At 43.9% G+C, this 15427-nt stretch overlaps 1 protein-coding gene across 2 annotated transcripts in view; it reads left to right on the forward strand.

Annotated features, from left to right (window-relative positions):
• C1QTNF4 (C1q and TNF related 4) overlaps window positions 1-15209 on the forward strand; it is a 94341-nt gene extending 79132 nt beyond the window's left edge. For both annotated transcript variants that reach the window (XM_069221606.1, XM_069221608.1), the window contains one exon: window positions 13770-15209. In XM_069221606.1, the coding sequence (XP_069077707.1) occupies window positions 13772-14860 (1089 nt within the window). In that variant the 5' untranslated portion in view covers window positions 13770-13771 and the 3' untranslated portion in view covers window positions 14861-15209. The remainder of the gene's footprint in view (window positions 1-13769) is intronic.
• Window positions 15210-15427: the final 218 nt, after the last annotated feature.

A 15427-nucleotide genomic window follows, 5' to 3' on the forward strand; every position in this document is an offset into this window, starting at 1 on the left:
TGCGGTGTAGTGCGATACGACCAAATCAAATCTTTAACACTCTGGCTAACTGACATATTGCTTCTACACGCAGCTTGAACACAATCCACTAAAACCCGGTTAAATCTCTCCACCATTCCATTGCTTTGGGGATGATATAAAGGTGTTCTAATGTGTTTAATACCACACTTATTTAAGAATTGCGTCATGTCTGATAAAATAAACTGAACACCATTATCAGTCAAAATTTGTTCAGGAAAACCTTCACGAATAAAAATGTTCCTTAAGCAATTGATGACACTTTGAGTAGTAGGAGCTCTAACAAATTCTACCTCAACCCATCTCGAAAGATGGTCAATAATGACTATAAAGTACCTCATATCCGGTGGTAATATATGATACGGACCCAAAAAATCTAGACCTAGTTTTTGCCAAGCCCTAGCTGGAGATGGTACAAAAGAATCTGTGTCTTTCCCTGTGATCAAAACCTTGTCACTCATGGAGCACTTAGTACAACTCCTTACATACTCCTCTATCTCTTTATCCATTCTGGGCCACCAAAAATCTGATCTCAACCTCCTCTTCGTGATAGTCGCACCTAAATGACCAAAATGAGCACCAACAATTAAATCCCTTCTCATGCTTTCGGGAGGAATAAGTTTATCACTCCTCACCAATTTGTCACCCTCAATAGATAATTCATCTGACACTTTCCAAAATGGTTGAAGATCCAATGAAAGATTTTTCTCTTTTGGCCATCCAGACTTCACCAAACCCATCACTTTACTCAATAAGTCATCTTTCTTCACTGATTCAATCCAACTTTCCTCATCCACAGATTTACAACCATCAGAAATATAAGCTACAAAACATTCTTCAATTTCTGTTTCCCACTCCTCTTCATCATCCTCTTTGATAGGTAATCTAGACAGACAATCAGCTCTACTGTTTTTCCCACCAGGTATATATTCGACCAAAAAGTTAAATTCTAATAATTTGGCAGATAACCTAGCAATTCTGGCTGTAGAACGTTCAATCTTTCTCCCTGACAATATGTCTACTAAAGGCCTATGATCTGTTTTTAACATAAATTGTCTGCCCCATAAATATGGTTTAAATTTCTCAACACTCCATACACATGCCAACAGCTCTTTCTCTATCACTGAATATTTGCGCTCCACTAAGCGTAGAGTTCTAGATGCAAACCCAATAGTCCTTTCCAAACCATCACTCGAGACTTGTGTTAAAACAGCACCTAAACCATATTCACAAGCATCTACCGTAACCACAGTTTGCAAACCTTCTGTAAAAGGTCGTAACACTGGAGCTTTAATAATGTCTTGTTTAACCTTTTCAAATGCTTTGTTGCACTCATCTGACCAAGCAAAAATCGCATTCTTCCTTAGCAGAGCTCTAAAACACTCAGTGGTATTGGCAAAATTTTTCAAAAATTTAGCATAAAATTCGCATAGTCCTAAAAATGACAATAATTGTTCTTTCGTTTTAGGTGAAGGCGCCTCTAAAATACTTTTTACTAATCCCGGCTTTGGCTTAATCCCTTGCTCAGATAAAATGTGACCTAGATACACAACCTCTCTTGATTTAAACACACACTTCTCATCCCTTAAAGTTACTCCTCTGTCTTCTAATGTGCTTAAAACCTTTTCTAGAACCTTATCATGTGCTACTTCAGTGTCTGAAAAAACCAAAATATCATCCTGAAAAACAACAACATTTGGGTTATCATTGAACATGCTAGACATGAGTCTCTGAAAAACTGCCGCTGCCGAGGCTAGTCCAAAAGGCAGCCTACAGAACTGAAACGTACCATCAGGTGTGACAAAAGCCGTCAAATGTCTAGAGCTAACATCAAGCTCTACTTGATGGTAAGCTGATTTCAAGTCCAATTTTGTAAACCAGCTAGACCCACCAACTTTTGCGATCAAATCTTCAATCCTTGGTAGCGGAAAGTTGTCTACCCAAATTTCTTTGTTCAAACTTCTCAGGTCCACACACATTCTTAAATCCCCTGAACTCTTCTTAGTTAAAACAATTGGAGACAACCATAAAGTGCCCTCAACTTTTTCTATAACACCTTCTTCACACAAATCTTGTAATAAATTTGTTAATTCTGTTCTTATACTGAAAGGTACATTCCTTAACCTATGTTTGACAGGAATTGCACTTTGTTTGATTTTGATAGTATGTGTAAAGTTAGTTATCTTCCCTAGTTTATTTTGAAATAACCTTTTGAATTTCTGTTGCCATATGCTTGTCCCTTTTTCAATTGTATTCACAGGACTTGCTCTGTTCCTTTCAATATACACAGGTATCTCTTGTCCTGGTTTAATAACTAATTTAAATTCAGCCTGGTGAATCAATCCTAAAACATTGATTCCCTTTTTAGCCACATAGACTTTCCCATGAATATTTTCATTATAAATAGTTAATGACGCCCAAAAATAACCAAGTAGATCAATTCTACTCCCTTCAAAAGCAACAGTGGAAACATCAGGACTACATAGTGGTTTTGCTCCCCAAAATTCATCATATTTGTCTTTTGACACAATAGTAATACGAGCTCCTGTGTCTACTAATAACTTAATAGCCACCCCTTCTATTGACACTAGAATGTCAGGATCCACAATCAACTTGCTACTTGTATGTCCAGTCTCTTTGACCATCAATACCAACTCATTCCTGTCTTGTTGTTCCATTTGAATCTCATCATTTAAAACATAGCGGACATTGTTCTTACGAAGACTTCTGCACACTCGTGAAAAATGACCAGTTTTGTTGCAATTCCTACACCGTTGACCAACTGCAGGGCAGTTTTTGAAAGAAGATACATGAGAATAAGCCCCACATCTATAACAGAAAGTCTTCTGACTAGATTTGCCTGTAGAAAAAGTTCTAGATGACGTAAAACCATCTTGTTTTTTCTCCAACCCATAACTCTTCTTACTATCAACACTCTGAACATTAGTTACTGCACCTGATATTGTAGTATTTGCTAAGGCAGATTCCAATTGTTTTGCATCTTCCAAAGAACACTCAATACTTTTCGCAATATCAATAGCTTTGTCTAGAGAAGGATCTTTACACGTAAGCAATTTCTCTTGTATTTTCCTTGAAAAACACCTTGCTACCAATTGATCCCTAATCAATTGAGATGTAAAATTTTCAAATTCACATTTTGCAGCTAGTACTTTCAATGCAGTAATAAAAGTATCAATACTTTCATTTGAATTCTGCGATCTCGTGAAAAATTTATATCTATGTACTACAATATTCTTAGTTTTTACAAAATGTTTATCCAACTGTGCAATAGCCATATCAAATTCATCTAACTCTTCTTCTTCGCCCACTTGATACGTAGGTACATGATCAAAAACATTTTGTCCTTCAACTCCTAAATAGTAATACATTAGACTTTTCTTCCTTTCAGGTCTAAATCTATGACCATCAATAGCTCCGAGAAAAGCTTTAAATGATCGTAACCACAGTTTCCATTCCAATGGAGGATCCCCCGGATCTTGCAAGAAAGGAGCAGGTGGATGAATATTCTGCATTGTCCAATTAGTAACAAAAAAACTACTTAAACAAATATACTTCAAAAATGTATATTCTTATTATTTCTCTCTTTTCTATAAATAAAGCAAAATATAATAATTTAATCTTCTTTGGTTGTTAATTTGAGAATTTATTCTTCCCAATGTAAGATGGCCGACACCAAAAAAAACTTTCAGATATCCAGAGTCCCTTTTTTATTTTACTGATGAGATCGTAACAGGAAGTTCATAACAAAAACAGTACCACCAGAGCCTGAAGAACCATTGAAGACTGGGGGTGAGACTTGCCTTTATTTTTGGTTCTTAATTGCTTTTTACTTGCTCCGATCGATGCATGTGCGCAATACGAAATGCCTCCTGCCCGAACTCACCACACTCCGAGTAGCGCGTGTGTGTCCTGCGCGCGACACTGTATTTTAACGTTTGTTGCACGAGCGTTGTTCAGCTTGTTAATGCGCTCGATTAATTCAAACTAAACCAATCGATGCGTATACACACCAACTCGGAGTATACTGTTTCTTATGCGATCACAAAATGCACTCATATATTCTGCGCCCAACAGTGTATTTCACTGTTTGTTGCGCGAGTGTTAAACTGTCAAGTGTCTCACGCTGCCACCAACAATCTCATACTGCTGCAAATCAGCTGATTTGTAACTGCCTTTACGCTTAAAGTCTCTGTGCCCCACACCACCGCAGTTACTGTACTTGCCAAATTCTCCATCAAAAACATCCGATCCAGATCTTCATAATTTCACTTCATTCCACCATTTCTTTTTACTGTTCCGTGTTCAAGAACGTTCCTGATGACCTTGAATCTTTCTCCTCGTCGCCACATGAAATGAGTCGAAGTGAAGCGTTGTAAAAGAAGATATTTATTCCATTTATAAACAAGTATTACTCCTGTAGAAGAGGGGCACAGCACCGCAACCAACCGTCACCTCCACCCATCTGTCGCCTGGAATGGCATGACATCACTCTCACGATGTCACACGATTCCAAGTGACACATGCATATTCTAACCACCTCACCACAGCTCTTTGGTTTCTTTGTGTTGATATGTCTGCGTGTATTATTCTATTCCTACTGGTCTCGTGTATTCACGTTCTCCTGTGTCTTTGGGCTCTTTGGTTTCTTTGTGTTGATATGTCTGTGTGTATTGTTCTATCTCTACTGGTCTTCTGTATTCATGTTCTCCTGTGTCTTTGGGCTCTTTGGTTTCTTTGTGTTGATATGTCTGTGTGTATTGTTCTATCTCTACTGGTCTTGTGTATTCACGTTCTCCTGTGTCTTTGGGCTCTTTGGTTTCTTTATGTTGATATGTCTGTGTGTATTGTTCTATCTCTACTGGTCTCGTGTATTCACGTTCTCCTGTGTCTTTGGGCTCTGGTTTCTTTGTGTTGATATGTCTGTGTGTATTGTTCTATCTCTACTGGTCTTGTGTATTCATGTTCTCCTGTGTCTTTGGGCTCTTTGGTTTCTTTGTGTTGATATGTGTGCGTGTATTGTTCTAGCTCTACTGGTCTCGTGTATTTATGTTCTCCTGTGTCTTTGGGCTCTGGTTTCTTTGTGTTGATATGTCTGTGTGTATTGTTCTATCTCTACTGGTCTTGTGTATTCATGTTCTCCTGTGTGTTTGGGCTCTTTGGTTTCCTTGTGTTGATATGTCTGCGTGTATTGTTCTATCTCTACTGGTCTCGTGTATTCATGTTCTCCTGTGTCTTTGGGCTCTGGTTTCTTTGTGTTGATATGTCTGTGTGTATTGTTCCATCTCTACTGGTCTTTTGTATTCATGTTCTCCTGTGTCTTTGGGCTCTTTGGTTTCTTTGTGTTGATATGTCTGCGTGTATTGTTCTATCTCTACTGGTCTCGTGTATTCATGTTCTCCTGTGTCTTTGGGCTCTTTGGTTTCCTTGTGTTGATATGTCTGCGTGTATTGTTCTATCTCTACTGGTCTCGTGTATTCATGTTCTCCTGTGTCTTTGGGCTCTGGTTTCTTTGTGTTGATATGTCTGTGTGTATTGTTCCATCTCTACTGGTCTTTTGTATTCATGTTCTCCTGTGTCTTTGGGCTCTTTGGTTTCTTTGTGTTGATATGTCTGCGTGTATTGTTCTAGCTCTACTGGTCTTGTGTATTTATGTTCTCCTGTGTCTTTGGGCTCTTTGGTTTCTTTGTGTTGATATGTCTGTGTGTATTGTTCTATCTCTACTGGCCTTGTGTATTCACGTTCTCCTGTGTCTTTGGGATCTTTGGTTTCTTTGTGTTGATATGTCTTTGTGTACTGTTCTAGCTCTACTGGTTTAGTGTATTCACGTTCTCCTGTGTCTTTGGGCTCTTTGGTTTCTTTATGTTGATATGTCTGTGTGTATTGTTCTATTCCTACTGGTCTCGTGTATTCACGTTCTCCTGTGTCTTTGGGCTGTTTGGTTTCTTTGTGTTGATATGTCTGCGTGTATTGTTCTATTCCTACTGGTCTCGTATATTCACGTTCTCCTGTGTCTTTGGGCTCTTTGGTTTGTTTATGTTGATATGTCTGTGTGTATTGTTCTATCTCTACTGGTCTTGTGTATTCATATTCTCCTGTGTCTTTGGGCTCTTTGGTTTCTTTATGTTGATGTGTCTGTGTGTATTGTTCTATCTCTACTGGTCTTGTGTATTCATGTTCTCCTGTGTCTTTGAGCACTTTGGTTTCCATCGTGAAGATGTGTGTCTGTGTGAGCTCCTGTGTCTCTATTTATTAATTATCTAATATATTTGTGTGGTAACCCTCATGTTAGAACACTGCACATGGTAACATACTGGTTGCAAAGAATAACTTATCAAAAGATCAAAACAAATAAACACATCCAATAAGATATACCAGGCAGGTGGATGAACCATTCATCAACAATACCACAGGAGCACGAATGAGCACAGTCAGTCATGAAAAACAAGCAATAATTCAAGGAAGGATCAGAGAGGCGACCTTTCCCCGAGTCCTGTATGAGTTGTACAGACAATGCCTGTGTGAGGAAGGGCCTGTTTTTGCTTCTTAGCCCCCCTCGGTTTTCCTGGAAAATTATGTGGTTTCAAATTCTAAGTGCCCTGGGCCCCAGCTAAACAGGTTCCCAGGGCCAGATCTCTTTCCCCAAAACTATACTATGTATTGGCACTTCAGTCACCCTTGTAAGCCCCTAGTAAATGGTACCCCTGGTACTTAGGGCATGGGTACTGTAGAGGGCCCCCCAGAGCTGCAGCACCAATTGGGCCTTTCTGAGAGGCCCCACACCAGCCTCAGGCAGAATGCCATTGCAAATGCATGACAAGGTGTATTTAAAAAGTGCAAATTCGACATGGCACTCACCAAGAGTGCCCTGTCCACTAACACTGCATGCACTACACGTAAGTCACCCCTCTGACAGGCCTTCCAGCCCTAAGGAAGGGTGCACAATAGTGCATGTGAAGACATATGTTTGCATGAGCAAATATGCCCCTACTGGGTCTTTACAAAACTTTAAGACATAGTAATTGTACATGGAAGCCATAGTGGACACTACTCATTACGAGTTCCCCAGCTACATGATGGCCTGTCTGAATACCGGGTTGTTTGCTATCAAACAACTCAGAATAATAAACCCACACTGATTTTAGTGTTGAATTTATTATAACATGTACCCAGAGGGCACATTAGAGGTGCCCCCTACTAAAACCTACCAGCCCCATATGGTTGCTGACTGTTTTTTACCAGCCTGCCACCACCAGACACAAGTCTGGACTCATGGTGTGAGAGCTTGCTGCTCTCAGGAGCCAGAACACAAAGCCTTTCCCGGGTGGAGGTGTTACGCCTCCTCCCCCAGGCAGGCACCCAGGCCCAGCGGTCAGCTTCAAAGGCTTTATCACTTTTGAAATCTGACCTCTGACTCTGCAGCCAGCAGCAGATGGCAACCCAACATTGTTTCTCCACGGCCCTTGGCCCCCCTGGGCACTGCATCAGAAAAACAGCTGTGGTCTAGGGTTCCCTAACCCCCATGCAACCTCTATATTACAAGGGGTCCCACCGGACTTATCTTTAAGTCCTCCAGTGCAGTGTGTTTCCAAGTGGTCCCCTTCCCCGTTCTGCACCAGTTCCAAGACATTCAGCCGCTGCTCCGGCTTGAACCGGGAACCTCTTGAACTTCTCCAGCTCGCCCACAGGATATCTCAATCTAAAAACAGGAGGTGACACTTGTGAAATCATTGCCTGATTTTATAAGCATTTTTAAAAGTTTTTCCCATTGATTCCTATAGTGCGTTATTACGCACAAAAAGACTATTTATGCTAAACTTTGAAAAATCAAACCTTAAAAAGTACTTTCCCGATTCTGATGATCTTGGTCTTAAAAATTATATTAAAATCTGAAGTATTTTCATGAATTGGTCTTGAGTTATTCTCTTGAGTGTGTGTCCACATTTATTGACACAGGGAGTTCAACAAATGCTTTGCATTTCTCCAAGATAAGCCTAACTGCTCAACCAAGCCACCACTAAAAATAGAACATTATGTGGTCTATTCATTACCTCCAAATACCAAGGTGGGGTTACGTGTACTCTCTGCAAGAATGTCAGCTCATGTATAAATCCCATTTAACCAAGGAGTTGTGTGCAGAGTCAGTGAAAGGGAATTATTTATCCTGATTTTGCCTGCCTGAAAAAGATTGAGTCCTTGATCCTTGTTTTGCTGCCTGAAAAGGATAGCGTCCTTGACCCTTGTTGCACTGTCTGAGAAAGATTGAATCCTTGATCCTCGTCATGCTTCCTGAAAAAGATTGAGCCCTTGGTCCTCGTCATGCTTCCTGAAAAAGACTGAGTCCTTGATTCTTGTTGAGCTTCCTGAAAAAGAGTGAGTCCTTGATCCATGTTGCGAGCCTTTGATCCTTGTTTTGCTGTTTGAAAAAGAGTGAGCCCTTTGATCTTTGTTGCACTGTCTGAAAAAGATTGAGTCGTTGATCCTCATCATGCTTTCTGAAAAAGATTGAGTCGTTGATCCTCGTCATGCTTCCTGAAAGAGATTGAGTCCTTGATCCTCGTCATGCTTCCTGTAAAAGATTGAGTCGTTGATCCTCGTCATGCTTCCTGAAAGAGATTGAGTCCTTGATCCTCGTCATGCTTCCTGAAAAAGATTGAGTCCTTGTTCCTCTGCATGCTTTCTGAAAAAGAGTGATTCCTTGATCCTCGTCATGCTTCCTGAAAAAGAGTGAGTCCTTGATCCTCATCATGCTTCCTGAAAAAGATTGAGTCCTTGATCCTCATCATGCTTCCTGAAAAAGAGTGAGTCCTTGATCCTCGGCATGCTTCCTGAAAAAGAGTGAGTCCATGATCCTCGTCATGCTTCCTGAAAAGATTGAGTCCTTGATCCCCGTCATGCTTCCTGAAAAAGAGTGATTCCTTGATCCTCAGCATGCTTCATGAAAAAGAGTGAGTCCTTGATTCTCAGCATGCTTTATGAAAAAGAGTGAGTCCTTTATCCCTCTTGAGCTCCCTGAAAAAATTTGAGGGACTGATTTAGATTTTGGTGGACAGGTTACTCCATCACAATGATGACAGATATCCTGTTTGCCGAAATATAAATCCCATATATATCCTATGGGATTTATATTTCGGTGCACGGGCTATCAGTCACCGTTGTGACGGAGTAACCCATCTACCAAAATCTAATTCAGGCCTTTTGTCCTTGATCCTTGTTGAGCTGCCTGAAAAGGATTGAGTCCTTGATCCTTGTTGAGCTGCCTAAAAAAGATTGAGTCCTTGATCCTCGTTGCAGTCTGTGAAAAAGATTGAGTCTGTGATCCTTGTTGCACTGCCTGAAAAACATTGAGTCCTTGATCCTTGTTGCAGTCTGTGAAAAATATTGAATCCTTGATCCTTGTTGCACTGCCAGAAAAACATTGAGTCCCTGATCCTTGTTGAGCTCCCTGAAAAGGATTGAGTCCTTGATCCTTGGTGCACTGCCTGAAAAACATTGAGTCCTTGATCCTTGTTGCAGTCTGTGAAAAAGATTGAGTCCTTGATCCTTGTTGCACTGCATGAAAAACATTGAGTCCTTGATCCTTGTTGCAGTCTGTGAAAAAGATTGAGTCCTTGATACTTGGTGCATTGCTTGAAAAACATTGAGTCCTTGATCCTTGTTGCAGTCTATGAAAAAGATTGAGTCGCTGATCCTTGTTGAGCTCCCTGAAAAGGCGTGAGTCCCTGATCCTTGTTGCAGTCTGTGAAAAAGATTGAGTCCTTGATCCTTGTTGCGCTGCATGAAAAATATTGAGTCCCTGATCCTTGTTGCACTGCCTGAAAAAGATTGAGTCCCTGATCCTTGTTGCACTGTCTGAAAAAGATTGAGTCCCTGATCCTTGTTGTACTGTCTGAAAAGGATTGAGTCCTTGATCCTCGTTGCATTTCCTGAAAAAGATTGAGTCCTTGATCCTTGTTGCACTGCCTGAAAAAGATTGAGTCCCTGATCCTTGTCACGAGTCCTTGATCCTTATTGCACTGCCTGGAAAAGATTAAGTCCCTGATCCTTGTTGCACTGCCTGAAAAAGATTGAGTCCCTGATCCTTGTTGTACTGCCTGAAAAAGATTAAGTCTCTGATCCTTGTTGCACTGCCTGAAAAAGATTAAGTCCCTGATCCTTGTTGTACTGCCTGAAAAAGATTAAGTCCCTGATCCTTGTTGCACTGCCTGAAAAAGATTGAGTCCCTGATCCTTGTTGAGCTCCCTGAAAAAGATTAAGTCCCTGATCCTTGTTGCACTGCCTGAAAAAGATTGAGTCCCTGATCCTTGTTGTACTGCCTGAAAAAGATTAAGTCTCTGATCCTTGTTGCACTGCCTGAAAAAGATTAAGTCCCTGATCCTTGTTGTACTGCCTGAAAAAGATTAAGTCCCTGATCCTTGTTGCACTGCCTGAAAAAGATTGAGTCCCTGATCCTTGTTGAGCTCCCTGAAAAGGCGTGAGTCCTTGATCCTTGTTGCAGTCTCTGAAAAAGATTGAGTCCTTGATCCTTGTTGCACTGCATGAAAAAGATTGAGTCCCTGATCCTTGTTGCACTGCCTGAAAAAGATTGAGTCCCTGATCCTTGTTGCACTGCCTGAAAAAGATTGAGTCCCTGTGTCCTTGATCCTCGTTGCATTTCCTGAAAAAGATTAAGGGGGTGATTCTGACCCCGGCGGTACAAGACCGCCGGGGCCTGGGTCGGCGGGAGCACCGCCGACAGGCCGGCGGTGCCCCGCAGGGCATTCTGACCGCGGCGGTTCAGCCGCGGTCAGAAGAGGCAAACCGGCGGTCTCCCGCCGGTTTACCGCTGCCCTTAGAATCCCCCATGGCGGCGCAGCTTGCTGCGCCGCCATGGGGGATTCTGAAACCCCCTACCGCCATCCTGTTCCTGGCGGTTCGCCCACCAGGAACAGGATGGCGGTAGGGGGTGCCGCGGGGCCCCTGGGGGCCCCTGCCGTGCCCATGCCAATGGCATGGGCACGGCAGGGGCCCCCGTAAGAGGGCCCCGCAAAGTATTTCAGTGTCTGCTAAGCAGACACTGAAATACGCGACGGGTGCAACTGCACCCGTCGCACCCCTGCAACTCCGCCGGCTCAATTCTGAGCCGGCGTCCTCGTTGCAGGGGCATTTCCTCTGGGCCGGCGGGCGCTCTTTTGGAGAGCGCCCGCCGGCCCAGAGGAAATGTCTAAATGGCCGCCGCGGTCTTTTGACCGCGGTGCGGTCATTCAGCGGCGGTACCTTGGCGGACGGCCTCCGCCGTCCGCCAGGGTCATAATCAGGCCCTAAGTCCTTGATCCTTGTTGCACTGCCTGAAAAAGATTGAGTCCCTGATCCTTGTCACAAGTCCTTGATCCTTATTGCACTGCCTGAAAAATATTAAGTCCCTGATCCTTGTTGCACTGCCTGAAAAAGATTTAGTCCCTGATCCTTGTTGCATTGCCTGAAAAAGATTGAGTCCCTGATCCTTGTTGCACTGCCTGAAAAAGATTGAGTCCTTGATCCTAGTTGCAGTCTGTGAGAAAAATTGAGTCCTTGATCCTTGTCGGACTGCATGAGAAAGATTGAGTCCTTGATCCTTGTTGCACTTCCTGAAAAAGATTGAGTCCTTGATCCTTGTTGCATTGCCTGAAAAAGATTGAGTCCTTGATCCTTTTCACAATTCCTTGATCCCTGTTGCACTGCCTGAAAAAGACTGAGTCCCTGATACTTGTTGTACTGCCTGAAAAAGATTGAGTCCTTGATCCTCGTTGCATTTCCTGAAAAAGATTAAGTCCTTGATCCTTGTTGCACTGCCTGAAAAAGACTGAGTCCCTGATACTTGTTGTACTGCCTGAAAAAGATTGAGTCTTTGATCCTCGTTGCATTTCCTGAACAAGATTGAGTCCCTGATCCTTGTCATGAGTCCTTGATCCTTGTTGCACTGCCTAAAAAAGATTGAGTCATTGATCCTTGTTGTACTGCCTGAAAAAGATTGAGTCCCTGATCCTTGTTGCACTGCCTGAAAAAGATTGAGTCCCTGTTCCTTGTGGCACTGGCTGAAAAAGATTGAGTCCTTGATCCTCGCTGCAGTCTGTGAGAAAGATTGAGTCCTTGATCCTTGTTGCTCTGCATGAAAAAGATTGAGTCCTTGATCCTTGTTGCACTGCCTGAAAAAGATTGAGTCCTTGATCCTTGTCACGAGTCCTTGATCCTTGTTGCACTGCCTGAAAAAGATTGAGTCCTTGATCCTTGTTGCACTGCCTGAAAATGATTGAGTCCCTGATCCTTGTCACGAGTCCTTGATCCTTGTTGCACTGCCTGAAAAAGATTGAGTCCTTGATCCTCGTTGCACTGCCTGAAAAAGATTGAGTCCTTGATCCTTGTTGCACTGCCTGAAAAAGATTGAGTCCCTGATCCTTGTTGCAGTCTGTGAAAAAGATTGAGTCCTTGATTCTTGTTGCACTGCCTGAAAAAGATTGAGTCCCTGATCCTTGCTGCAGTCTGTGAAAAAGATTGAGTCCCTGATCCTTGGTGCACTGCCTGAAAACGATTGAGTCCCTGATCCTTGCTGTGCCCATATTTTTTACAGGCTGGGGTTTCTAAGAGAAGAGAACCTGCGCTTTGCAAGCGTTGGTGGCCATCATAATTTTTCAGTTTTCAGCCCAGGAAATGGGGCTCCATCCATGCATTGGTTGGTGGGTGATGCAAGCGGTCTGCCATCGTAGCGGTGTAAGAACAGGGAGAGTGTGGTCACAGTTTGTGCATCCAGATGCTGCTGAGATGGACTTTTGGTAGCCGAGGGTGGATGTGTTTCTCCCCGGTTCTCTTTTGCTTGTGTTTCTGCTCGTCTTCTTCCCTCTTCCTGCTCTGGGGTTTCTTGGGGAACTCATATCATCATGTTGCTTTGCCTCTGTTTCTTGTCTCTGCTTATCTTTGTGTCTCCCAGTGCTCTTGTGTTTCTTTATATTCTCAAATTTTTCATGTGTATATCAGAGTCTTCCTGTGTCTCAACTTGTCACGTTCATCATTTGGTCTCTAGATGCACGTGTTTTCACATTCTCGTGTTTGCTCATCTATTTATTCCGGTGTCTCCCCTTGTTCAAACCTCTTTGCTTGTCATTTCCTGTCCACACTTCGTTTATCTACATACTCTTGTGTTTGCTCTTGTCATGTCTTTGTGTCCTTGTGTCTGTATGTGCTCTGGTGTCTCCAGCTGTTCTTTGGATTTCTCCTTATTGATCAGTCTCTGAGTGTTCAAGTGCTGACCCATGTTCTTGTGTTTCTGCTTGATTTGTTGTCATGCCCTTGTGTTCATATTTATGTTTTTGAGTCATCTTGTCTTATTGTTTTTTGCTTCTTCTTCTTGTTATATCTCTGTTTAAACTTGTCTTTGCTTGTCTCTTCCTGCTCTGTTGTCTCTTTACCAAATTGAATTTCTTTGTGTCCATCTTCCTCTGTTGTTTGGTCTCTCTATGCAGTTCTGCCTCTTCCTGATCTTGTGTTTGTTCTTGCATTTGTGCCTTTGCGTGTTCTTGTGTTGAATCTTGTTCCAGTGTCTTTTCATACTTTTGTGCTCCTTCATGCTCTGGTGTCTATGCCTTCTAGTTGCTTGTCCTCTTGTTTCCAAGTGTTCCAGTCTCGCTGTAAGTTGCCAGGCGTGTTTCCTCATACTATTGATGTAGTCCTGAAGTGCCCTTGCCTTGACCATCTCCCCTTTTCTGTTCTGTTGTCTCCAGTGATGGCTGTCCACCCGCTGAAGGCCTGGATCCTGGTACAGGTCCTGGTCCAGGTGGCAACCGGTTCCCCAGACACCGAGTTTCGATCAGCCTTCTCCGTGGCTCGGACAAGCAGCATGGAAGGCAGCGCGGAGATGGTCATCACATTTGATAAGGTCTACGTGAACATCGGAGGTGACTTCGACCCCAAGGCTGGTCTCTTCCGCTGCCGGATCCCAGGGGCTTATTACTTCTCGTTCACTATAGGCAAGTTCCCCAAGAAGAGCCTGTCGGTCATGCTGATGAAGAACAAGGATGAGGTGGAGGTGATCGTTTATGATGAGCACCACGGGAAGGAGCGCAAGGTGGCCAGCCAGAGTGCCATGCTGCCCCTGGACTACGGGGACAGGGTCTGGCTGCGACTGCACGGAGACTCACACTATGCCCTTTACAGCAACCTGGGACCTTGCACCACCTTCAATGGCTACCTCATTTACCCAGACGCGTCCTCCTACGTCCACAACAGTGGGGCTTCACCGGAGCTGGACAAAGCCGTGGCACTGAAGACCGGTGCTGTGAAAGGCTCCGTGAGCCTCGCCAACGAGGTGTACGTTGACTCTCAGAGTGAGCCCCGGTCTGCCTTCTCTGTGGCCCGCTCAGACAGTCTAGTGGGCAGTGATGAGGTGAAGGTCCAACACCAGCCCATCACCTTTGACTCAGAGTTTGTGAACATAGGGCAGGACTTCAACCTGTCGAGCGGCGAGTTCCGCTGCCGCGTGGCAGGCGCCTATTACTTTTCCTTCACCATTGGCAAGATGCCCTACAAGACCATGTCGGTGAAGCTGATGAAGAACCGCAGTGAGGTGCAAGCAATGATCTACGACGACAACCACTCCAAGCGCAGGGAGATGCAGAGCCAGAGCCTGATGCTGGCACTGCAGCGCGGCGACACCGTCTGGCTCTACAGCCACCAGCATGATGGCTACGGGGCCTACAGCAACCATGGCAAGTACATCACCTTTACCGGCTTCCTGGTCTACCCTGAGGTGGGCTCGGAGATGCAGGGCTACCGTCTGCTTCAGGAACCAGACAGCCAGCCAACCAACATCTGAGCACGGATTAAGGAAGGAGGCCGGACATCCAGGAACTGTGGGACTCGGAGCCAGCAGCTGGCACTGCCCCTGCCTCTTACAGAGCATGTTATCGCTGTATCTTCCCATGCTTTACCCATCTGCACGCATCCATCTCTGCCAAGGGTGGGGGTGGCTCATCTCTCTAGCTCGCAAACTGGAAACTAAGTGGAGGGACTAGAAGGGGCAAGGGAATGGGCGGAGCGGCAAAGGGGGTCCTCAAATGTGGTAAGTGAATTGGCACGGACTCCAATAGACATGGGGACATCTCATACTGAAGTTAATTAAATCTGTCAAATGTTACTGATCAATAAACATGATGGTAAGGGTTGATGTGGTCTGTGAGGTACCAGGTGTCAGTAACAACTGTTGTAGGGACGAATGAAGTCACCCAGACATCAAGGGTCTAGGGCACAAAAAGAGAGAACCAGGTAGTCCTAAAGTGGGGCCAACCAAGCCCCCGCCGACCCAGGCTTCTGATCACTGTCATGGAGGAGCAGAGCTCCAGAGCCTCCATGGTTCTGGCTGGTACCGGCATCAAACTGCCAA

Source organism: Pleurodeles waltl, chromosome 3_1, assembly GCF_031143425.1.
Source record: "Pleurodeles waltl isolate 20211129_DDA chromosome 3_1, aPleWal1.hap1.20221129, whole genome shotgun sequence".
In the NCBI taxonomy this organism is placed as follows: domain Eukaryota; kingdom Metazoa; phylum Chordata; class Amphibia; order Caudata; family Salamandridae; genus Pleurodeles; species Pleurodeles waltl.